Genomic DNA, 24,348 nt, shown 5'->3' with positions numbered 1-24,348 from the left:
GAGGCTGCAAAACAGCCCCACAGCATGATGTGTTCTTAGGGTTGAAGGCCTCTCCCTTTCTTCGCCAAACATAAACAACATCCATGTGCCCAAACAGTTCCAGTTTAGTCTCATCAGACCAAAGCACAGACTTACAAAACTCATCTTTACCTTTCACATGTTCACAGGCAAACCTCAGTCTGGCTCTGATGTGCCAAACTTTGAGTAAAGGGGTTCTTCTGGGACGATGGCCCTGAAGCCCAACACGATGAAGAGCCCTCACAACTGTTATTCCTTGAAACATCAACTCCAGAAGGGGCCAGGTCAGCAACAATCATCTTGGCAGATGTCCGGGGATTCTTGCTGACATCTCTGACTATTTTCCTCTCCAGAGTTCTTGAAATCTTGCGCTTTCGACCACGCCCAGGTTTGTTTCCTTCCTTGTACTTCGCAATGATGCAACGTACAGCAGTTCTAGACACTGTGAAGCGCTTGGAAATAGCAGTATAGCCTTCCCCCTTATCATGAGCCTCCACTATCTTCTTTCTGAGCTCAAGACTGATTTCCTTTGTCTTTGGCATGGTGAGTAGGAGTAGTAGTATAGTCCCTCTCAATAAGGTATTCAAGTGCCTGTTTCTTGGAGTCCTTTTATGCTGATTGAATGCTCAGGTGTGGCTTGAAAGCCGATTGGTTGGTTAGGTGTGTTTTGAAAGCTGATTGATTGATTAGGTGTGTTTTGAAAGCAACAATTCACATGGGGGCTAATATTTTTGATCAACCCATTTTTCACTATATTTGATATAAAGCAAGCCTGAAAACTTATTTTATTTTCCAAAATGTACCAAAAGCTACTAAACAGCACTGGTGAATGTTTGATTATATCAAGTTTTATCAATGCTGGAAACATTGGGAAGAATTTTAGGAAAATGTTCCATAACTCCTAGGGGGCTAATAATTTAGGCCTCAACTGTACATTCTGGAAAGAGGGGAACAGCACGCCTTTATTTTTCACCAAACGTCCAATAATCAGCCTACCAGTAACTCTTAAAAGATATTATAATTTTTTTTAAACATATTGTCTAATCAGTACACAATCTGTGGTGCAAAAATGACAAGATATAGTAGATATAGATATATAGATTCTGCGTTTGTATTTTGCTGTTATGCTGATGAGCTGCAGCATTTTACGTTTGCCAAGATGCTTCTTTAATGGCCCTGTTTCCCCTGAAAAAAGAGCCACTGATTTCTTTAGAGTGTAACCAGGCTAAATAAGGGTCATAAACAAATTAGCATGTTAAACGGACCTCGTATGATTTCCTAATGGGACATGACAGAGGACAAAACCCTGCATGCCAACTGCTTTTACAATGCCACTAAGATTCAATAATTAGCAGACAGGAATAAAAGCCTAATCAATGTTGCTCTATCGCCAGCTCCCCTCAAGCAAGAAAAGCCGAATGCATTACAAATCAGCCTCGCATCTCAATGGGACAAGTATCCCAGAGCGGCTGCCATGCTACCAGAGTGCTCTCATTTAGCTGGCCGTCATTAAAAAAGGCAGCCTGTAGAGACACCGTGGACCTGCTGCTGCTGTGTGCAGTGATTTATCACGGAGAGCAAAAGCACTTAAGGAGATTAAAGTGCACAAGTGGAGTGCTGGAGAGCCTGGATCAGCAGGACTGGAGTCCAGTACGAAGAGTAATGGATCCGGGCCAAGGAAAGGGAGAGGGGAGGAAGAAGGAAGCAGAGGAAAAGGATAGAGGGGAGAAAGAGAGGTGAGACAGCCTGGGATGTGATCGAGCTTTGCTACAGGGAAAGAGCGGGACTAATGTAGCGTGACCCATTTAGCAGCAGCAGAGGATATTCTGAGCACATCAATAGACAAATCACATCACAGAGATGGAGGATGCATAAGGGGGGACGACGGAGAGAGAAATTCAGATCCCATTATACCAAGGACATGCGAGATGGACCAGAGAGAGACGAGCGAGGGGAGGCGACATGCGGGAGGGGAGGAGCGGCTCACCTTTGACCCGGGACGTCCAATTTCTCCCTGGAGGAGGACAAATGAGGAGAGAGGAGATGCAGCAGTCATTAGAGCAGAGAGGAACACAAGGACACACGCACAGATACTTCAACAGCAAAGTACATTAGAGACATTTTCAAGACTAACAAAACCCAAACACACACCTTCTCGCCTCGTGGTCCTCGGATGCCGGGTAATCCACCTTGACCCTGTAAAATAAGACTACATTTATATCCAGCTCACATAATTGAACAGAGCTTGGTCCATTTGTAAAGAAATCAATAATATTGAGGTCATTTTGTTTCATTTCAATTCAACAATATTCTATCTAAATGGCTCCAGTTTCATGGATGCACATCAACTGAAAAGTGGTGCAGGCCGTGATGAGAGTATTTATACATTGTGTTGTATTTATATAAGGGTCTTGCCTCCGGGCCCTGGGGTCCTAGGGGTCCTGGAGGTCCAGCTGAACACCCAGGTGTGACAGGTTTTTCCTTCTCCTTTACCTCTCCTCCAAACACGCTTGGCTCCAACACGCTAACACCACCCTTCAGTCAAACACACAACATCCAACCTGGTTCAATCCTATACTCTTAGCATGCAAATGTGTGTAAATGAGGTGTAATAAGGCATCAGGTGTGTGTTTGTGAACACCTACGGGGCTGCCATGCTTCCACAGCTGAGGCGGCGGGGGGAAGAGAGGCGGGGGGGGCGGGGACATCAGACAGCAGGGGTCAAACGTCAGCGGCTCATCCAGAAAACTGAGAACTGAGAGGGAGCCAGAGTTTAAAAGATTCGTGGAATATGTTTTATTTGTCTTATATGACAAGTTAAATGTTCAACTTACCTGAGCGGGGGGAGAGGATGCTGTCCATGTAAGAGTGGCGGGCCCACGCAGAGCACAGCAGGTAGTGAAGGGACACGGCAAGTTTGATCAGATCCATCCTTATGGTTTACTCTCCCTGAAGCGGGCAACACAAGCTGTCAAACACACACTCTATTTCTGCTGAGCTTAATGCAGTAACTGGCAGCTGTCACTTTTTCCTAACTCCCTCTAAAGGGTGTCACNGAGCTCACCTTCTCCAGTAAGTCACACATCAGGGGCCGTATTCACAAAGCATTTTATCTTACCGCTAGGAGTGCTCCTAACTCGCGCTAAAACATTTTGTAAAATGTTTTAGCGCGAGTTAGGAGCACTCCTAGCGGTAAGATAAAATGCTTTGTGAATACGGCCCCTGATGTGTGACTTACTGGAGAAGGTGAGCTCAGCCAGTGGTATGTCACAGTCCAGGCAGTCATCAATGAAGCAGATGCACACACTCTCAGCCTTCACCTCCACCCCCGACAGAGGAGCAGAGTGGCTGCTGGAGGCAGAGTTCGCCCGGGCTCTGGCATGGCCTGCCATGTTCTCAGCATTCTCTAGCAACCACGTGGCAGCCTGGTCCAGCTGGCCTGAGGGACGAATAATTATGTCTTTATAAAGCGCTCATTCAATAATGATGAAGAGACTAGGTTCTTCTGTCTGGTCACCAGCTGTGTGGAACGTGTTAAAGGTCTGACCCACCTTTACAGTGGATCAGGGCTCTTTTGCAATCCTCTTTCCTGAAGCCAAGGTCTTGTAAATGGGTCAGCTGGCCCGCTGTGTAGACAAAACAAAAATTCAGAAAGTAAAGCATTGTGCACATCACTGTTACTGAACATCAACATTGCCAACTTTAAAGCAAAATTACATGACAATTAACAATTTCATGCAATCCAATATAACCCAGTACTTGGTCCCTTTGGGGACTGAAAATCACTCATGACCTATGAGGGCCTCGGTCTTCTGCCTGAAGAGGTCCTTGGGTCTAGCTGCAGGCTCAGTGCTGCTTTCACAGTCAGAGGGCAGCGCAGAACTGGAGGTAGGGATGGACCTGGCGATTGCCAAGAAGAGCTGAATGTCGTTGTAGGAAAGACGAATGTCCAGAGTAGGAAACTGAATCTGCAACAGAAACAAAAAAACTGTTTAAGGGGCAATCCAGCCGCTTTACAAAGTCACTTCACTAGTGATGGGGAGCATAAGTCATCCTGCGGAACAGCCGTTTTATATCCTCTGTGTTTTGTTTTGTCGAGACTGAGACATGATTCACCTGTTTGAGAAATGTGGAAATCTGACAGGAAGGGATAGTCTAATGAAAGAAACTGTTGTGTTGCATTATGGTAAATGTAGAATGGGCACATATTTATAACAACTTTATGGAAATCAAATACTAACATACTTGGGTACTCTTTGAAAACCATGCAACGATTTAAAACGTACTGGTAAAAAGATGGTGTTAACAAATAAAGCTGATAGACATTTACAATGAGCCAGGAGTAAACATGTTGTGAAAGGAACAGTAAGGATTGTTCATATAAGTAGAAAGGTGGAACACTTTGGATTTGTCAGATAGAGAGTTTGCTTTTGTGTCTTCAGTGACCACACTTTCCCACAGAAATGCTTACATGTCCCATCCATGCATCCATCCTTTAGTTTGAACTGTTATCTACAGGGTAAGAGCCTATCCCCATCAGACACTGGGAGAAGTTGTAATAACCATTGCACCATCAACAGTAACATCATTATATAGCCAATTGTGGTTGTGTGCTATCCTGACCTCCAGCAGTGGAGGGATGTCCTCCACGTTGAAGGCGTCCAGTAGACCCGAGCTGCTCTGGTATGTGGGGCTCCCACACAGCTCCACCTGAATGTTGACTGGGTCGATAATGGACAGCGCTGTCTCCTGCTCACTGCCCAGCCGACACGAGAAAACCTGGGAGGGGACAGGACTCCTCACGGTCAAAGCATTACCTTGGGTTCTGAATAGTCAGTTAGTAATAATAGTCCTCATTGTCCTAATGAAGTGTTTACCTATCCCATATTACATACTAAAGTCACAATACCACTCTGCACTGAACTCACCCAATCAAGGGTAGGAGTAGCATGGGGAGTGGTATGGCAGTAGCGGCAGTAACACAATTAAACAGTCATTAAAATGACTTATCTTGTGTAGAAATAATAATATTTGAAGTGGCAAGTTAAAGTTGTACATTTTAGCAGATCAACAACCGCAAAGATTTCAGTTAATTCTTCATCTATTTAATTAAGTAGGGGATATTTTGATGATTGGTAGCAGATAACACTAGCTGTCTCTCAGCAGGATGTTAGAATATTTAAAGGGTTAATATGATAGTTGGAGATCACCTCTATTCCTGCCAGGCTGCCAGAGAAGGGTCTGTCCAGCAGGCGGGGTTTGTATGTGAGGACGGTGGTGCCCTTCAGAATGATGGCGTTGGTATCCAGACAAGACGAGTCCTCCACAACCACAAACTCTGTGCCTGCAGAAACACACACCTGGTCAACTGAAGCTCCCATTCAGCTCAGAAACCAACTTATTGTATATACAGGGGTGCACATAACTGGTACGCAGGTAAGCATGCGGGGCAAGCATTTGAATTGCGTAACGTCACTTGTGTCACTAAGCGCCTTTGCGTACCTGATAGCTCATCAAAACAAAAACACATATTTCGTTTACACATGTTTCTTATCAACACTCAGTAAACTACTAACATGTCCAAAAAACTAAATACTTTAAGCAGCTAAGTTGGCGTTTCGCTCCCTGCAAAAAATCTTCGGATGTTCTTGTCTGATTGAACTGGGTGCTGGCCAAATCACGCAGGCCATAACCGACGGACTGGTGAAGCCTTTACAGGAGGCTTCACAGAAAGTCTAAGTCGGTCGCTGTGTGCACAGAAGGGGCTGCTGTTTACGTCGGTGTGTACAACAGAATTGTGCCAAGACTCCGCCAACTGGCTGCAGTTTTATTTAGTTTTTGTTAATGGAAGAGTTTGAAATCAGACAGAGGTGGAAGAAGTACTCAGATCTTGTGTAGGAATAGTCTGTTACAGTAAAAGTCCAGCATTAAAAATGTTACTCAAGTAATAGTAGAAAAGTATTAGCATCAAAATATAGCGAAAGTAGCGACAGTAAAAGTAGTCATTGTGCAAATTGGTCCATTTCAGAATAATGGGTGTTGTATCAGGGTGCAATGTTTGCAGCTCTGCAGTTGTGTTTGCTGAATACTGTAGCATGTAATCACTTATTTGTTATGGTTTTCACAGGCTACTATAATGAAAAAACATTAATATTTTTTAGTACAGTACTTGAATAAGTGTACTTAGTTACTTCCCACATCAGATATGACTTCAAGTCATGTGATCATTTCTTAGTATTTGATCCTTCAACCTGGCCTCAGGAAATGCACAGTTTTGGCAACACGTTTTGGAGAAAGCAAATGGGAAGCTTAAACAGGGACAGGGAGGTGCATCTGCAGCATCTTCATCATCTAGCATGCAATAAGAGGAATTAGAGGACAGTGAGGGGGACTGCACTTATTAACACCACGCTTCGTGTGGGGTGAGTACCAAACTCTGTCTCCTGGTACTCATCTGAGTAACTCACTAAAAGGTTATGTGTATAAACATTTTTCAAAATGGCATTTAAATGATAAATAAAAAGACTAAAGCTAAAATATGCTGCCTATGCTATCAGTTGGCAATAAATAACACATTTATTGAAGAGTGTTTAAATGTGCTTGAGCTCACTGGCTATCAAAGTGCTTTCTGAAATGTTCATTGATGGTCCAGTGTGCTGCTGATGATCGTAGCTGAGGTGTGGCCACTGTAATGTAGTGAATGTACTGTACTCCTTATTTAATAACAAAAGTGCAATTGGAGTTCAATTTAAAAATTAAATATCGTTTTTTTATCAAAAACATTATACACCCCACACAAAAAAAAACCTGTTGTATTGGTATTTATAAACCTAAAACATAATAAATGGGCAGATAAGAAGACATTCTTCTCTGACCTGTGACGTTGATCTTGACCTCCAGGCAGCGGTCCTGAGTGACAGGCACAGTGGACCTCTTGGTGACCACACCGCTCTTCACCGTCTTTGGCATGACGGCCCCGGTGGTGCTGGTGGTGGCGGGGCCCGGGTCCGTGCTGGCGTCACCGGGCCGGCTCTGACCAGGCTCAGCAGCTCCTGGCACCTTCTCCACCGGCACCCGCAGGAAGTCTCTGACCAGCTGCAGCCAGTCGAAGATGAGAAACACTCTCAGGTTGTTCAGCACCACAGTGAAGCAGGAGGAGTCACGCGTGGATCTGCAGGAAAGTGGACCAACAACTTGTGACAAACGTTTAACCATCTAACACCGTCTGAAATCGGCTTCAAAATCTCATAGGGAGGCCTCAATGCGTTGAAGCTTTAACTGTTGCCATGGTGATCGACTGCCCAATCAGCTTTCGAATGCATCCGTTTCTTTATGTTTTGTGGCGACAGCATGGCGTTAGCTGGTGATAGAAAGCTCAGCTGATTCAATTCAATTCAAGGCTTTATTGTCATGTGCACATTAGCTTCAGTGTAGATATGGCAATGAAAAACTTAGCTCAAAGGCTCCTCCAAAAGTGCAACATACAGTGGGGAAAAAAAGTATTTAGTCAGCCACCAATTGTGCAAGTTCTCCCACTTAAAAAGTTGAGAGAGGCCTGTAATTGTCATCCTAGGTATACCTCAACTATGAGAGACAAAATGAGAAAAAAGAAATCCAGAAAATCACATTGTCTGATTTTTTAAGAATGTATTTGCAAATTATGGTGGAAAATAAGTATTTGGTCAATAACAAAAGTTCATCTCAATACTTTGTTATATACCCTTTGTTGGCAATGACAGAGGTCAAACGTTTTCTGTAAGTCTTCACAAGGTTTTCACACACTGTTGCTGGTATTTTGGCCCATTCCTCCATGCAGATCTCCTCTAGAGCAGTGATGTTGTGGGGCTGTCGCTGGGCAACACGGACTTTCAACTCCCTCCAAAGATTTTCTATGGGGTTGAGATCTGGAGACTGGCTAGGCCACTCCAGGACCTTGAAATGCTTCTTACGAAGCCACTCCTTCGTTGCCCGGGCGGTGTGTTTGGGATCATTGTCATGCTGAAAGACCCAGCCCCGTTTCATCTTCAATGCCCTTGCTGATGGAAGGAGGTTGTCACTCAAAATCTCACGATGCATGGCCCCATTCATTCTTTCCTTTACACGGATCAGTCGTCCTGGTCCCTTTGCAGAAAAACAGCCCCAAAGCATGATGTTTCCACCCCCATGTTTCACAGTAGGTATGGTGTTCTTTGGATGCAACTCAGCATTCTTTCTCCTCCAAACACGTCTAGTTGAGTTTTTACCAAAAAGTTCTATTTTGGTTTCATTTGACCATATGACATTCTCCCAATCCTCTTCTGGATCATCTAAATGCTCTCTAGCAAACTTCAGACGGGCCTGGACATGTACTGGCTTAAGCAGGGGGACACGTCTGGCACTGCAGGATTTGAGTCCCTGGCGGCGTAGTGTGTTACTGATGGTAGCCTTTGTTACTTTGGTCCCAGCTCTCTGCAGGTCATTGACTAGGTCCCCCCGTGTGGTTCTNCAACAATCAACACAATACATTCGTCTGTTGAAGTGTACCCACATAAAACGTAGAAGGTACAAGATGGGACAGTAACTATATTTCGATCGGACTGAGTAAATACAGAAGGTTTACAGTGGTCTGTGCGTCATCGAAGTGACACCTACAGGCTAGATATGTCAAAATAGCTACGACGTATCCCTATCTTAAAGTCCTAGTTACAAGGTATCGTACAGCCCCGAGCTAGTCAAACAGGTGGAAGGACAAGACCTGGGTTAAGGCCTCGAGCGGAGATAAAACGTGTCGAGATTAGTAGTCGGATGGAATAGAGACAAACATACATAGTTAGAATTGTAGAAATTTTGTGCATCCAGCTTCAAGACAGTGCTAAGAAAACCACGTTTTTACTGATGCCAAAATCAAAACCATAATCAGACCATTTTACCACAAAACGACAAGACAAGAGTGGACAGTATCAAGAGAGGACCATAACAGACCAGGAAGAGGGGACACAAAAGGAGGGACAGCAATCAAGGACCACACAGAAACTAACACAAGTGGACAAAGGGAACCACAGGAGGACACCGAGTAGTCGCTAGCAGGGTGGACACAGAACAATAGGACAAAACTTAAGGGAACAGAGGGTCACAAGTCAAAGTCAAGCAGAACAGAGTACGGTACCAGTCGCAGGGATACGAGAGAACAAACACGAGAACTTTTCAAAACAAGGAGTCATGCACTCGCTAAAGTAAAACAAAGAGTATAAAAACCCAGTAGAGTTGGTAACTCTAAGCTGATCACTGGTAAAAAACAAGTAGAACGAAAAAACCTTTTTTATTTCATAGAATGGTTAGATGAAATGGAGACAGAGGCCAGCACGTTATTTAGCCCAGCATGTAGGATCACAGACTCAAGTATTGTCCACACCAAACTTTCGTTTTTTTAAGTGTACCCCCGATTTAAAAAAAAAAAAACCTGGTTGGGTAAAAAAGTGATATAAACTATATTATCGTTACGGATTTTTGCCATAAAAAACTTAAAAGTCAGGAGGTCTCATTACAGTCTCGGGTCCAACAGTGAAGCCACCCTGAGTTGACACTTCTGGGACTTCTTCAAGTAGGTCGGTCGAGTGCAGTGTTGGAAGCCGAAACTTTTTTTTCTATTTGGGAGGTGGACACGTGACCTGGGCGAAAGGGGTGGTCGAAACCAATTTAGCTTGTAACCACGGTATTCAGCGACTGGTAGGTAGGTCAGACCACGTACAAGGTAGCGGTAAGTTTTCGACGAAAGTAGTTTGGTGAGGAGTTTTTTGGGTGAAATCTGGGTAGAGGTTGACGGTAAGGGATAAGGTTCCATGACCTCTTTAATTAACGGAAAGTCTAGGTCCCTTAGATTTTGACTTATTTGAGAAACTCTTAAGGTCAGACAAAAGACGACCCGCGGTGTCATGTCTTTTGACGGAATCAGGTCCCCACTGGCTACTGTCGACTGTGGTCCTAGAGGTAGAGAGGAGTAGGATGATCTTAGTATTGACGTTCGGACAACTATGGCAGCTGGTACTGTAGATGAGGTAACAGAAGCGAGATGTTAACCTGAGAGACTGAGACGGGATTTGACAGTGGAGAATAGAGTGGCCCTCCTGACTCGTGCAGTGGACCCTCGCGTTTTAGTTTTTTGTGTGATCACTGGACGCCAAAGGGGGTTGCCTAGTTAGGAGCCGGGGGTGGGAAAAGTGGTATATGTAACAGGGGGGAAACCAGCACAGGTAGTCGACCGTACCTTATAGCAAGGTAACGATACGACTACTATGTGTCGAGATGTAGTCTCGTTGGGTTGGAGTGTCAAGACGGTAAGAGGTGTTATTCAGTGTACGGACCTCCTTGTGTTGAAGGAGTCAATTTGTCGAGGTCTGACGTTCGGTAAGAACAACCGTGGGGTGTAGTCCAGACAAGTAGGTGGTATTGGTGTCGTAGTGGAAGAGGCCAGTCATGTAAGGTGAGAGTAGGTGACAATGGTTAGACCCTCTATTTTGACCTAGGAGTGGACTGAAACTCGGGTGTAGGTTTGTTTATCACGTTCTGGAGGAAGATGGTGGACTCTTTATAACGCTTTGACGGCGGGGTGTGTGAGTTAGACGGTCACGAATTTTTTGAACAGGTAGTGGAAACAGAGAAGGTCCGACCTGATCGACATGTGGTGAAGGAGTAACCCTATAGGATCGTTTCTTGGAGGGTCTTCGACGTTATGTAGGACTTTGGTCGCGACGATCCTAGGACTACCGTCTCTATGCCTTCATGCTTTGTGTAGTCTGGATAGGAGTTTAAGTGAAGTGACCGAGGGACCAGAGTGATTAATCCTAACTGATGTTTTAGTGGGAGCAAGTGAGTAAGTCACGTATGGTACCTTTACGACAGGATGAAATTGAACGAAATTCCATGTAAAACTTACGTCGGAAAATCGTCGATTGACCTCATATGGAGTGAGACCATTGCTTTAGACTCATGAAGAGAAGTGGAGACGTATTCATGCTATTGTTTTTGTAGTTCCGTCCCAAAACTAAGCCTGGTACAAAAACACTTACACTATAAAGGTTATTACTAATCTTCCAAGACTTATTATACTAAGTATCCCAATACTTTGTGTTGATAGTGTTAGTTTTATTTACTTTACACATCTTATATAATATGAACTAATTTCCCACCCCATCCATAAGACCTCTCTGGTCGATACTCACGCGATCTTGAAACTTTCTATGTGTTGACCTTTGTTAGACGGGAAGGAATGTCGCTCGGAAGGAAAGTTGTTGTGTGCTTGTGCGTGTTCTGGTTACTTCGCCGTGCTTATCATCAAACACGTGTCTACCTTCCGACTGTCCGGTCCATCGGTAGTCAAATAAAATCGGTCCGGCCGATTTTTTACTAACCAGCAGCGAAAATGTCGCGGTACCGAAGGTGATCTCATGTAAAAAATTACGCAATAACAGGTTTCAGTGAGGTTATAAGTAACGATAGCCCTACACTTCTCGTAAGGTACCTTATATTGTTTTTCACATAGAGCTCGGCCAAAGGGTTTAAATGGATGGGGTGGAAAATTCGGATATTGATTAATGTTATATAACATACTCACTTGGTATACCATATCACGTAAAATGATATGAAATGTAACCCTTTTGGGAATACAATCTTCGGATACAATTACTCGGATCCCATGACCCGGTCGTCGTCTGAGATTGGAGACATATACTGTTTGTGTGTTCTGTCTTTGTAATCGACAAACATTAGTTGACGTCTAAATTAGAAAATAAACCCCTTTTGTTAGGTTGTTGTTTTTCGTAAATAGATACGAGTAAAAGATACTCCGTTCAGTCGTAAATGTAGTATTACTACTTAACCAGTTTTTTATGTTAGACTTTTACATGTGAGTTAAGGTTATGTTATGTGTGTGCTGTGTGAAGATTCTTTGTTATAAATTGGGTTTCGTACTTTGTGTTATATGGAGTATCATTAAATTGCTAGTATGTGGTTCGTTGTGGCACAGATACTATGCATTGCAAAGTGGAAGTGGGAATCGATCGGCGATCGCAGTGTAACGTGTATCGACGGACTTTGTTGCTATCTGTATAGTGAGGTGGTTGTGCATATGGGAAATATGGCCCTGTGATACCACAGTAAACTTCCTGAATCTTGGTGACATATATGTTTGTGTGCTCCTCTTTGCAATCGACAAACATCGAGTTTTGACGTAACTGGAACGTCACTAAAATCTAGGAGGGCTCACCATAGTCGGGAGATCACCTAGTCAGGCGGTGTGTCCACGTTACGCATGTATGTAAAATTCATGAAGATTTTCTTGTAGGTTGTTATTGTTTATACCCCACTGTGAAAAAAATTGAAGTAGAATAACAAATTTAATTGGACCAAATTGGGAAATGTCGAATGTGAAGGATTAGTTCATTTTATAGACTCATGAAGAGGGTGGGAGACTATTAGTTGTAGAAAATGAAGGGTCACAACTCGCAGTGAGACCTTAATTTGATTTCTACTCTACTAATTACGTATACGAACGACAAAGACTCGTTCCCTAGGAATTATTGGGGGTGGAGAATATATCACACACAACCGACGACCACCCACAACTCGACCGTTCTCCGTCCCCTCGCAACCCGTTAGGCTGTTCGATATACCTCGGCGAGACGCAGCCGCTCCAAGTTGGAGGACGTTACCCAGGAAGTCCTCTCGACATGTTAAAGGTGTTCCTTGTTTATTTCTACATTCCATGCAAATAAATTATATCGTGAAAAAGTCTGTCTCCATTAAGTTTCACGAATGTAGGTACTAGGTAATTGTGCTGTTTTGTCGTGGTTCCTTGTTTTATTTATTTGGTATTAACCCTTTTATTGTCTAAGTATTTTTGTACGTATGTTCTCTATGGGTCTTATCAAATTTTTGTTGTTACATTTATGCCATACACGATTTTTGTTTAAGTTTTTCTGAAGACCCATTCGTCGACTTTTTTCATCACCAAAAAATTGTAGCTGAATTGGTTCTTTGAGTCGCAACCCCTCACGGGTCTCAGGACGTGGCCCAGACTAAAAGTCTTGGGCGACGGCGCGTGGGCTCCTGCACGTTATGGCTTAGGCGGGGCGATGGCGTGGTTATAACGGTTAATCAAGGCGTTGGGCTGGCTTGGGCGGCCGTGTATCTAGACGTTGTCAATCAATCAGCTTTCAAACCACACCTAATCAACCAATCGGCTTTCAAGCCACACCTGAGCATTCAATCAGCATAAAAGGACTCCAAGAAACAAGCACTTGAATACCTTATTGAGAGGGACTATACTACTAATCCTACTCACCATGCCAAAGACAAAGGAAATCAGTCTTGAGCTCAGAAAGAAGACAGTGGAGGCTCATGATAAGGGGGAAGGCTATACTGTTATTTCCAATATTCACAGTGTCTAGACTGCTGTACGTTGCATCATTGCGAAGTACAAGGAGACAAATTCTGTAAGAAACAAACCTAGGCGTGGTCGAAAGCGCAAGATTTCAAGAACTCTGGAGAGGAAAATAGTCGGAGATGTCAGCAAGAATCCCCGGACATCTGCCAAGATGATTGTTGCCGACCTGGCCTCTTCTGGATTTGAGGTTTCAAGGAACACAGTTGTGAGGGCTCTTCATCGTGTTGGCCTTCAGGGCCATCGTCCCAGAAGAACCCCTTTACTCAAAGAGTGGCATATCAGAGCCAGACTGAGGTTTGCCCGTGAACATTTGAAAGGTAAAGATGAGTTTTGTAAGTCTGTGCTTTGGTCTGATGAGACTAAACTGGAACTGTTTGGGCACATAGATGTTGCTTATGTTTGGCGAAGAAAGGGAGAGGCCTTCAACCCTAAGAACACATCATGCTGTAGGGCTGTTTTGCAGCCTCGGGCACAGGGAGCCTTGTTCGGGTGCAAGGCATCATGAAAAATGTAAATGATGTTGACATTTTGAGGGATAATATGAACAAATCTGCTCTTAATCTTCGCTTAGGTCATCGCTGGGTCTTCCAACAAGACAATGACCCAAAGCACACATCAAAAATGTCCAACAGTTCCTAAAGGACACCAAAACCAAGGTGCTGTAGTGGCCCGCACAGAGCCCAGATCTGAATCCTATTGAGAATCTGTGGCGGGTGCTCAAAGTGAATGTCCATGCTCGGAAACCACGCAATTTGGACCAGCTGGAACAATTTGCAATGGAAGAATGGGCCAAAATCCTTCAAGAGACCTGTGCCAACCTAGCAAAGAACTACTCTAAGAGGTTGTTGTCAGTTGTGGCTCAGAAAGGGTACACTATTGACTATTAATGGCCTGGGGGCTAATATTTTTGACCAACCCATTTTTCACTATATTTGATATAAAGCAAGCCTAAAAACGTATTATATTTTCCAAAATGTACCAAAGGCTACTAAATAGCACTGGTGAATGTTTGATTATATCAAGTTTTGTCAACGCTGGAAACATTGGGAAGAATTTTAGGAAAATGTTCCATAACTCCTAGGGGGCTAATAATTTAGGCCTCAAACTGTATGCTACACTTACCTCCTCTAATATCATTTCCTCAAGCTTCTGGCAAGAAATCAAAGAAACCTGTTGAACTCATTCTTTACGTAATGAATTCAATTATTCAATTTGTTAACACATTCTGCTGTTGAGGATAAGACTATTAACACTCAAAGAGGAACGACCTGCAAACTGCCATTTAAAGCAACCGAGTCGTCATTTCCAACAAGAAGAGTTTGAAAAAGCATCAACAGATTGAATAAGTGCCTGCTCTGACCCTGTGTGTACCTTAGGGACGTACAGGGGCTCCAGGCCTCCCAGGGAAACAAGGACTACAAGGATGGCCTGGACCAGAGGGACCCCAGGTAACTGTTGTATCACAATGTGTTGTGGTCTTACACCTTGCTGTATAAGAACATGAACCTGTATGGGTTTTTTAGGCTGAGAAAGGGGATCCAGGACTCATGGGATTGCCAGGACTAAGGGGACCACCAGGGATAAAGGCAAGTCACATTTACACAGGCATACACACAATGATGTTAATGATAGGGAAGAAAAGAGAAACAGTCTTTAATTATCTGCTGTTATATTCCCCGTGTGTGTTTTCAGGGTTTGCCTGGTTACAAAGGAGATAAGGTAGGTTCAGAATCACTTCTCTCATGTCTGCCACATGTCACAACAGAATTATTAAATCCTTCCTTGATTTATTTTACTCTTTTATTTGTTCAAGGGGGGTCATGGTGACCCTGGAGCATCAGGACCAAAAGGAGATAAGGTTGGTGGACAGTTGTCATTTTTCTCTGAATAGCAGCCCATGCTTTGATTGTGAGCATTATAACTATAAGCACCTCATGCTGTGTTATAATGGACTTGAATATAAATGTAAAATGCTGGTTAGAATACAAAGTAGATGACTTTACTCTTTCTCTCAGGTCCCGACATTTTAAGCTCACTTGAGCCTCAGTGAAAGATTACATTTAAAGATGGTATGGATCTCTACTCTGCTGAAATAATGACTTTTCTGACACCAAGCTCTCATGATGTCTTCATGCAGGGCTCCATTGGTTTGCCTGGGATGCTTGGACAGAAGGTAAGTATTATACTGTAGGTATTATAAGGAGAGTTAGGAATCTGATTTAAACTGATTATTCCTCTACTCTTTTCCCAGGGTGAGCAGGGAACAAACGGAGGGCCGGGAGTGGCAGGGAAGAGAGGACCCACTGGACGGCCAGGGAAGAGAGGCAAACAGGTGAGGAAGACGAGGAAGAAAGATGCTCAAGTGAGAGCTGCGTCTTCTCTTCGGCTAATTCAATAACTCAAGATATCCTTAGCAAAGACTTCTGTAGGGAGGGGGGGTCTGTTGCATCTTCTCAGCCTACACATATACAGTCTATGCATGTAAACACACACCTTGTCTGTTGCATTACATTAACACAAATGGCAGCTATGCACAGGTGGCAGTGAAATGTGAGTACCTCCAGTATGTGTTTTCTAATATTGGGATGTTTCCTGGTTTGCATAGGGCATGAAGGGTCACTCTGGCACCCCAGGAGCCATGGGCCCCCAAGGACCTTCAGGACCAAATGGCCATCCAGGACCACCTGGTCCACCTGCCTCAGGTACAGCAACTCACACACTGGTGCTCAATCAGCCTCAAATGACTAAATCCTATATTATTTACAGCATAAGTTATAAAGCCAGCAAAATGCAAATTCGCCCCAAACTGCCCCATCTGAACTATTAACTATACTCCGGGTCAGTGGGTCAATGATGAGGAAAGCCACTCTGATAAAGCAGGACTCCTCTCAAACACATATTTAAGTTACTGCTATCATTACGTCCCATCAACCCGGAAAAACATAACCCTTAACAAATTAAAATAGGCACTACCCTGACCTGTTGACACTATTCTCTTCAATGTATTATCCTTATCAACTGTAGCTTTAACAGTTTTAGTCCTATTTTACGTATGTGTTTCAGTCTTTAAATGTGCTTTGTTTCATTTGTTGTTGAGCCATGTCAAAGTAGAATTCATGTTTAATTTATTTGCAATGTGACAGACATTAAAGGTGATCTTATCATCCTTTTTTTTATGGGATTTTTTACAGGTCTCTATCTAGTAGGGGAAAAGGGGGAGAAGGGTCTTCCTGGTGCATCGGGTCGCTGTGACTGTGATTCAACTGTTGGAGCCAATAATGCTCCTTTTGGAAGCTACACGCAGCGGGGGGGCCTCAATAAAGTCCCTGCAGTAAGATCCGTCACATAAAAGCACACCCATATTATTCATCTATCCAAACTGAATATTTGTTCCCACTGAAACAATCATGACTCATAATGCGCTGACTGTGTATCTGTGCAGATATTTGTGGTAAACAATGAGGAGGAGATGGAGCGTCTGCGTTTAGACGACTCAATAGCATTCAGGAAGGACCAGAGGGCGCTGTACTTCAAAGATAAAGATGGATGGAAGCCCATACAGGTAACAACTATTATGTACTGTACACACTACTAGCGTTTTTACTCGCTAGGATGAAACTGAAGATCTTCAAATAACCAGTGCTGGACTTTTTCAAACTGATGCCAATGAGCACATAAGTGATCATTTACAGCTCACATCAAGGCTAAAACTGAGCAGTATTTAAGAGTGAATGTTCATTTTCGACCTGAGAAACAAAGTTTGACTAGAATTTAGATATCTCAACTCAAGGTTCACTTACTGGCTTTTTCAGGAGCAAAGGAAGACCATGAGACGCGATTGAAAAGCTGTAGAAAAACTAATAAGTGGACTTTGACTTATTCGTCCAAACTGGTCTAGATTTGATGGAAAAATGTATATAACTACTACATGCATCATTTTAAGTAAGGGGCTCACTTTCCCCCTAATACAGTCCAGTTTCCGCGTAATGCCTTAACAATTAAAGTTACGATTTTCTCACTGCCTGAAATGTCAAGTTAGCGTTTGTTGTCCTGCGTGTTCAGCCCTTCCAGCCGTTCCAGTCCACAGAGAAAGTCCCCGACAGAGTTGGTGTGTGTGGAGACGGGAAGGTGCAGGCCCAGCACGGAGAGGAGTGTGATGATGGAAACCAGATTGTCACCGATGCCTGTCTTAGTGAGTTACAAGCATCTGTTGCTCATTTGAACACGTGCACACACGTACGGTAATGTGGAGGGGAAGAGTGATCTACAGACAGTAGGCAGTTTATATTATTCATTTACAGATTTAAGCTAGGCTGAAGTGGAAAAGTTTTTGTATTGTTAAAAGCAGAATGCTACAAAGTGCTATGGATTAAGATTCTACGCACAAAAGATGATGTACATGAAGCATGTGACTTTAAAGTCCATTGAAGCTTCTGCTCCTCACAGATCTGATGTAACCTCCCTCCCATTAATGAAACAAACTGAAATGTCATATTTTTACATTTTGAATATTGTGTGTCACTGTTAAAAGAAATACTAGCGCTCTCATATCATCTCGTTGTATATTCTTGCTCTGCAATGGGATAATGGTTTTCGGAACATGAATGAATTGGCGGCACCTACTGTTTATTTCAATGAACTAGCTCAAAACAATTCAAACTTTAATGGATAAAGACAAGCATTCATTCGGCTTACTTGTTTGTTAATTTGTTTGTAATTGGGTTGAAATGTGCTATAAATGAATATGGAAACCAATTCCCCTTCATGTTATGTAATACAGTGTAACTAGAATTAAGACAAACAAAACAGAAGGTTAGGCTGTTGCTGCAGAAACGCTGCCCTGCTGTTGCGGAGGATAAAAGCAGAACACACACACTGTGAAACCTTTCCTTGATCTATCATTCATCTCCCCCTCTCTTTTCCTGCCATCCTCTCACTTCTCCTCTGTTCAATTAAATTAGCAGCAAAATGCTGTATTGGCATCACTGTAAAACTCGCGGGAGGAGTGCCAAAGCAATAAGTAACGTCTTCTCTCTCCCTTCCTTTCTCTCTCAATACGCTGCCACCACCGATACGATGTCCTCACCTCCTTTCCTTTCCTCACTTCAGACTGTAAGTGGGCCTACTGCGGCGATGGCTACCGACATGACGGCATTGAGGAGTGTGATGGAAAGGACTTTGGTTATCAGATCTGCAAATCCTATCTCCCCGGGTATGTTCTCTGACAGTGTGCATAAACAATCACTAAGTGTCCATTTATTGGTGTAGAAATACTACAATAAGACTTTCTGCAGTTTAGACCGCAGCACTTTCATACTGCACCAACTCAGGGCAGTAAACGGTCATTGGAATGAAATACCGTACTTACTGTATAGTGGGAGGTCTCTCAAACCCTGCAGAGATGATGGTGCATTACCCTGGAACCACCATGAGTTAGCTGCCATATGCATGCTTTATTATTATGCTTAAAGGAAAAGTTCAGCATTTTGGGTAAACGCACATTTCCCTTTCTTGCTGACAGTTGAGAAGATGTATAGTTACTTTAGCTTAGCATTAAGACTCGAAGCAGGGTAATCAGGTAGTCTGTCTGGCTGTTATGAAGTTTAGAGAATATTATGGATCTAAGACAAAAGTGACAAGACACTCACAAAAATTCACAATTACAAACATGTCTGCTCCTTCAACACCAAGGACATCTCCATGGATTTATCAAGAGTAAGGGCCATATATTATGTCTACCACAAAGCACAGTTTTCCCCCTGCATTATGTTCCTCTGGGATGGATAGGGGGTGAGCAGGTAAACAAAGGGGATGTCTTTTGGTCATTTTGCCAATCAGGGAAATGGCGTCCCCCCTTCGCTCCTGTTGAAACTTGTTTGATTGTTTATTTGCTTAATGACATAAGACACAGGAGAAATGTTTTTTTTATTTTTAAGTACAATGAAGTCTCCTGCTCTGTGTTTTTCCGGTTAGTTGATATTGAAATTAATACCCGATGTTGATTGCACGTTTCCACTACAACTACCGTTCTTGATGTAAACTGCTGCATTCATATATATCAAAATGTTCAGTTTGGACTAGACCCGCTCTGTTCATTATTCTAAGCTTCCACTACACAACAGCCCCCTTTAAGTCAGTTGCACTTTTTAAGAAAACGTTTCCATAACATATCTCCCCATCTTCCACAGGTCCTTTGGGCGGCTCAGATGCACCGACTCTTGCCTCATTGACTCCACTGGTTGCAAGTATTTCACCTGAACTGGAAAGTGAGACAAATTGCCTGATTGCAACTTCGCAGTTCCTCTTTCTGATCACTGGGGTCTATATTTCAGATTTCTACTGAAGTCTCACCCCTTTAAAATAAATGACGGAATGAAAGAGACTAAAGGAAGCTCTTGCGCCTGCTCTGAGCCATGTGAATCGACCGTCTCCCCTGGAGGTTTCAATCTTTGTCTGGCCTCAGGGAGCCACTTCCTGTTATAGTCATCGGCTGCAGCACTGTTATGGACACCGGTGGTGGTGGTGGGACACGTTTTAATGATTGTATCATATGAAATAGTTACAATGTGTATGACTTGCTGACTGTTAATGCAAAAATAAGCTGTATTGTGAAATTATTTTGTAAAGAGAGACAGGAAAAAGAGCCTTTCAAATGAGGCAATTATATTATTGATACTATATATACTGTAGTATGCAAATCAGGGGTGTGTAAATGTGTTTATTCCTTAGGAAACATGTATTTATGAAGTGTAATACTGTGAAAATGCATGTAATTGTGTACAAGTGCACATTGGACTGTTTACCTAGTGCTATAAATGTAATATCCAAAGTATAGCCCTCTCGATGTGAATGTTCAAATACCGACAGGAGGGAAACGAATGTCGTACTGCAACAAGAAAAACTGTGATCATCGCAGCAGCATGAAGAAACTGCTCAGTTACATCAAAGGAAATTCAACCTTAATTCAGCCAAATGTAATAAGTGTATTTTAATCTGCCTGCATGACTGTAAAGTTCACACTGTACACTAATAAAGGTGAGGCCAACAATTCAGAGTGCATTTCTTCTTATCCATCATTTCATATGATTTCGCTTGTTGGTGATTTTCTTCAAAAAAGATGAATGCATAATTAAAAAATATATATGTTGTTCTTCAGAAACTGAATTTATATAGTTTGCTTTTGTCAAAAGGATAACATTCTGATATGTATTGAAATATAATTGTGTTTCATGGACAAATTGCAAGAACACATTCCAGATGTATAATAATACGGAATACTTCCTTGTCTGTTTACCTTATTCTTACCTGTTCTTTAGTTTTAAAAATAATATTAGATTTTTAGTCATGATAATATAATAAGGATTCTTCAATTGTTTATTATTTGAGACAGATTGTGTTGAAGTATAATTTCCACCATTATTTAATTTGATCCTTGCCATCTTTTTATATGAATGCCCTGTTTTGTGTTTTTTATGTGCCTTATGCAAAAAAATTGCCTTACACTTTTTTTTTTAAAACTTCACATCTGTAAGAGGGAGCGTCTGTGGGCGGGTTTACTGGTCAAAACCAACCAATCAGGAAAATACTTCCTGCAACAACATGCAGGATGAAACGTCACTGCCACGTAGAAAATAAACTGCACGCGTGTCGCTGCAGCTTCTCCAAACTTTTCCCAACATTTCACTTACCTGTTTTGTTCCTCAGTAAGGTGACAGTGTGGCAGCATGCTGACAGTGCTCGCCTGGCTATGCTCCTCCATGCTGCTCTCCGTCAGCGGGGGGAAGCTCCCTGAAGCCGAGGTGGAGATAGATGTCCTGCACAGACCCTTCCTCTGTCGCCGTAAAACTAAGTACGGAGACATGCTGCTGGTGCATCACGAGCTGTACTTCGAGAATGGGACAATGTTGTACACCAGGTATGTTTCATGTCGGCAAACTGTCTTCGAAAAACTCCCGCGGTGAGTTTCAAGAGAGCAGGAGTTGTTACGAGATTAAAAGTAATGAAACTAACTTTCTCAAGACGTTAAGTGGAAGCCGTTTAGTGTATTTCTTCTTCTTCATTTAAATAAACTGCTCATACGGGTTTGACATTTGTTGTTAAAAAACTTTAAATCCGACTTTTCTTTCGACCGGTTGCTATGGCTACTCCATGCCAGGTGTTCACGTGTCAAATCTCATTGGTCAATCCTCCATCTGTTAGGATCACGTGATAAAACATGTAAAGGGTCAGTTCAGCCAAGTTACAAGACACATTTTATTAAGTTGACCATAAAAGCCAAACATAGCATGACAACAGATAAGGCACTTACTTAAAAAAGACAACAATGTGATATTTAATTCAAAAAAGTTGATCTAACAAAACCATTCTGTAAACATATATTACATGTTCTTATTCATACATATCACCTTATGCAAATACATACATGCACATACACACATGCACAAACCCACACACAGCTTATGAAAACTGAATATACTTTTAAAAAATCATACATACCATGTACAAAAGGTGGTAATAGTTAGAGCTGAGGTCCGAGGTCAAACAGGCGTGATATGCAGCATTCCTCAGTAGGGACTGTAATTGAGGAAATGTTGTGTTCTTTTGTGATTTGAGTGAGCGCTGTTCACTCTAATTTCCACTAGTGTTACCTGCTGTTGTCTCTAAAGGGGGTCTTCTTGCAGACCTGTAACCCCACACTCTCTGTCTGTGTTTGCTTTCCAGTCGAACTGATGGTGACCGGCACGCCATGTGGTTTACTCTGGGCATCATGGAAGTGCTTAAAGGCTGGGATAAAGGCCTGCAGGACATGTGCTCTGGAGAGAAGAGGAAACTTGTTGTCCCTCCTGCCCTGGCCTACGGGAAGGAAGGGAAAGGTACTGCAGCTTTGCATATTCATGCAAACTGCTGTGCATGCTGCTATGAAGAAACATGGGACTGTCTTTATAAAAGTGGTTGAGGTTTTTAGAAAATGTGTAATATTCCTGTACATTAATTTTGCATGTATGCATATTATACTTGTCTGTCTTGTTTTGAATTGCTCTTCAGGACTCCCAAACTGAATGAAGGTTTCATTCAGCGGTATTACTCCACTTTTTCTCTACATGGAGCATGTGAACAATGTTATGCTTTTTCCTGGTAAGCACACTCCACTTTAACCCCTAACATCTATCTCTTCTGTTCCTGACTAACTTTTGCCTCGCTAATAACAAGCTGAATGACTAAACATGACTAATAATGCAACCTAATTTTACTTCTTAGTAACACTTTCAACATGTTTTCGTCTTATGTTTACTTTAATTAATTTGCAATGTGTTGCTATGAGGGCAAATATTAGGGCCAGAGTAAGGGAAAACATCGAAAAGGAAAATGAAAGGTTTTTTTTTTTTTTCTTTCAGTATCAGTGCCAGCAGCAATTATAAAAAACTATATTTAAACGTTTTCCATCTGATTTGTTGATTATTATTTTAATGTGTAATGTAATGATATACCTTATTTAGATTATCCTGAACAACTAGCTTTTCTCATTTACTGAAAGTTGAACTTAAACATTGTTCTTGAGATGAAGGATAAAAAAAAATCTTGATCACACTCATTTCTTTCCTGAAAGGACTTTTCTAATATTTGTGATTCTTAAGGGATGCCACACCAAATGCTTTCTTTAAACTGAAGCACTCTCATATAAACCCCAGTTGATACAGTCTCAGTTCTATCTGACCTCTTGCTTTGTGCTGTTCTCTGCTCAGGTAAGATCCCTCCTGAAAGCACGCTGACCTTTGTCGTTGAGCTGCTTAACATCAAAAATGGACCGAGGTCTCACGAGTCCTTCCAGGAGATGGACCTCAACGATGACTGGAGGCTCTCCATGCAGGAGGTATGCACAAACACACACACTGCCTTCAGAAAACTCTCTCACTTGGAGTCATAGGCGGATTTTGCAGGGGGGGCATTGCGCTGAAATAGGTTACAGCATTACTATGTCTACAAATATTTCGTATATATATATTTTTAATAGATGTAATAAAATGATTGTTACAATACAGATCTGAATATCATGTTTTGTTTGAAATAATTTCATTTTTTAGGAGTTGCATGTTTTGACGTGTGTGTGTGTGTGACGTATGAGGTTAAGGACACAAGTTCCCTCGCTTTTTTTTTTAATACAAGTGATTCAGCTATTGTATTACAATAATATGCAGCGATTTTTAAAACGTCCAATTTCTGGGACGTTTAAGGCGTCTACTTCTGCGCTAAGTAGGACACTGGTTGATAATATTGTAGCAACAGCGTGTTCAAGTAACCAAGGGATATAGTAGTTAGTTATTAAATAAGTATAAGATGTGCACAGATATAAGTTTTACAGTTATGTAATGCACTGTTGTTGGGGGGAGAGACCGCCCCTTCCATATGAGTGTGTGTGTACGGCGGGCATGAGGCGTGCATGACGGGAAAAGTTGTGTTCGTATGTGGAAAAGTCATACTCAGTGCGGCTAGCGCTGGCTTTATTGCTACTGTATCCGTAGCACCCCACGCAATAGAGAACCGCAGTGACGCGTCATAAAACCCGGAAGTAAACTTCTTCCGGTTCCTTTGTCAAAAACCAATGCAATTTCTCCATAGGAATTTGGAAAATAGCTCGAAATAAGGTCTGTGGTTGACACACATTTAAGAGAGGGATCATGTTTTGTTCAGCCGGATAATCTCCACATGTCAACCCTACTTTTATAATTTTTGAATCACAAATCTAGTCGCCAGAAGCAAAATGCTAACGTTATGCTATAAACGAACTACAGCAAGGTCGCACGACTTCAACTTCACGCCAACTTAAGATCCATATTCAAAAATACAGATTCAAAATTGTAAAAGTTGAAGCGTTTGTTTGAACAGTTTGCAGGAGGCAGGTTCTTGCTTTC

The 24,348-nt window shown here is 42.4% G+C and overlaps 4 protein-coding genes across 5 annotated transcripts in view; 2 read left to right on the top strand and 2 right to left on the bottom strand.

Moving 5' to 3' along the window:
• LOC104967177 (acetylcholinesterase collagenic tail peptide-like) overlaps positions 1-2,963 on the bottom strand; it is an 11,978-nt gene extending 9,015 nt beyond the window's left edge. The window contains exons 1-5 of the mRNA XM_010796592.1: positions 2,853-2,963; positions 2,664-2,773; positions 2,434-2,553; positions 2,170-2,214; positions 2,006-2,032 (exon numbers count right to left, since the gene is read on the bottom strand). Coding sequence (XP_010794894.1) covers positions 2,006-2,032; positions 2,170-2,214; positions 2,434-2,553; positions 2,664-2,773; positions 2,853-2,949 — 399 coding nt within the window. The 5' untranslated portion in view covers positions 2,950-2,963. The remainder of the gene's footprint in view (positions 1-2,005; positions 2,033-2,169; positions 2,215-2,433; positions 2,554-2,663; positions 2,774-2,852) is intronic.
• Positions 2,964-3,059: 96 nt separating this feature from the next.
• On the bottom strand, positions 3,060-11,364 carry LOC104967175 (vacuolar protein sorting-associated protein 13D-like). The gene is made up of 8 exons (XM_010796591.1): positions 11,345-11,364; positions 6,894-7,189; positions 5,229-5,362; positions 4,642-4,797; positions 3,812-3,986; positions 3,570-3,644; positions 3,257-3,457; positions 3,060-3,082 (listed from the first exon to the last, which is right to left on the bottom strand). Exons 1-8 carry the CDS (start codon positions 11,362-11,364, stop codon positions 3,060-3,062), a joined length of 1,080 nt encoding a protein of 359 aa, XP_010794893.1.
• A 2,225-nt stretch (positions 11,365-13,589) lies between these two features.
• On the top strand, positions 13,590-20,472 carry LOC104967174 (acetylcholinesterase collagenic tail peptide-like). The gene is made up of 13 exons (XM_010796590.1): positions 13,590-13,643; positions 14,815-14,886; positions 14,962-15,024; positions 15,131-15,157; positions 15,252-15,296; positions 15,576-15,611; positions 15,690-15,770; positions 16,044-16,140; positions 16,630-16,769; positions 16,881-17,000; positions 17,501-17,630; positions 18,548-18,650; positions 19,627-20,472. Exons 1-13 carry the CDS (start codon positions 13,590-13,592, stop codon positions 19,694-19,696), a joined length of 1,038 nt encoding a protein of 345 aa, XP_010794892.1. The 3' UTR covers positions 19,697-20,472.
• Positions 20,473-21,046: 574 nt separating this feature from the next.
• LOC104966671 (peptidyl-prolyl cis-trans isomerase FKBP14-like) lies at positions 21,047-23,366 on the top strand. Of its 2 annotated transcripts, XR_800659.1 has the most exons (4): positions 21,047-21,353; positions 22,160-22,311; positions 22,484-22,573; positions 23,182-23,262. XR_800659.1 is itself a non-coding variant. In XM_010795895.1 (3 exons), exons 1-3 carry the CDS (start codon positions 21,163-21,165, stop codon positions 23,361-23,363), a joined length of 525 nt encoding a protein of 174 aa, XP_010794197.1. In that variant the 5' UTR covers positions 21,047-21,162; the 3' UTR covers positions 23,364-23,366. The 2 variants fall into 2 exon arrangements, 1 of the variants encoding a protein (XP_010794197.1); XM_010795895.1 differs by lacking the exon at positions 22,484-22,573 and having other exon boundaries at positions 23,182-23,366.
• The last annotated feature ends 982 nt before the right edge of the window (positions 23,367-24,348 follow it).

This window comes from Notothenia coriiceps, unplaced genomic scaffold, assembly GCF_000735185.1.
Source record: "Notothenia coriiceps isolate Sejong01 unplaced genomic scaffold, NC01 NC01_scaffold00037250, whole genome shotgun sequence".
Taxonomy (NCBI): Eukaryota; Metazoa; Chordata; class Actinopteri; order Perciformes; family Nototheniidae; genus Notothenia; species Notothenia coriiceps.
This window is presented reverse-complemented; position numbering and strand designations above follow the sequence as displayed.

Excerpts from the sequence above, each read along its gene's own strand:
- LOC104967174 (XM_010796590.1), top strand. The coding sequence starts at position 13,590 with ATGATTGTTGCCGACCTGGCCTCTTCTGGATTTGAGGTTTCAAGGAAC. Across the intron at positions 13,644-14,814 it reads AGGTTTCAAGGAACACAGTT|GGACGTACAGGGGCTCCAGG; the intron begins GTGAGGGCTCTT and ends TGTGTACCTTAG. Across the intron at positions 16,141-16,629 it reads ACCTGGTCCACCTGCCTCAG|GTCTCTATCTAGTAGGGGAA; the intron begins GTACAGCAACTC and ends GATTTTTTACAG.
- LOC104966671 (XM_010795895.1), top strand. The coding sequence starts at position 21,163 with ATGCTGACAGTGCTCGCCTGGCTATGCTCCTCCATGCTGCTCTCCGTC. Across the intron at positions 21,354-22,159 it reads GGGACAATGTTGTACACCAG|TCGAACTGATGGTGACCGGC; the intron begins GTATGTTTCATG and ends TTTGCTTTCCAG. Across the intron at positions 22,312-23,181 it reads CTACGGGAAGGAAGGGAAAG|GTAAGATCCCTCCTGAAAGC; the intron begins GTACTGCAGCTT and ends TTCTCTGCTCAG.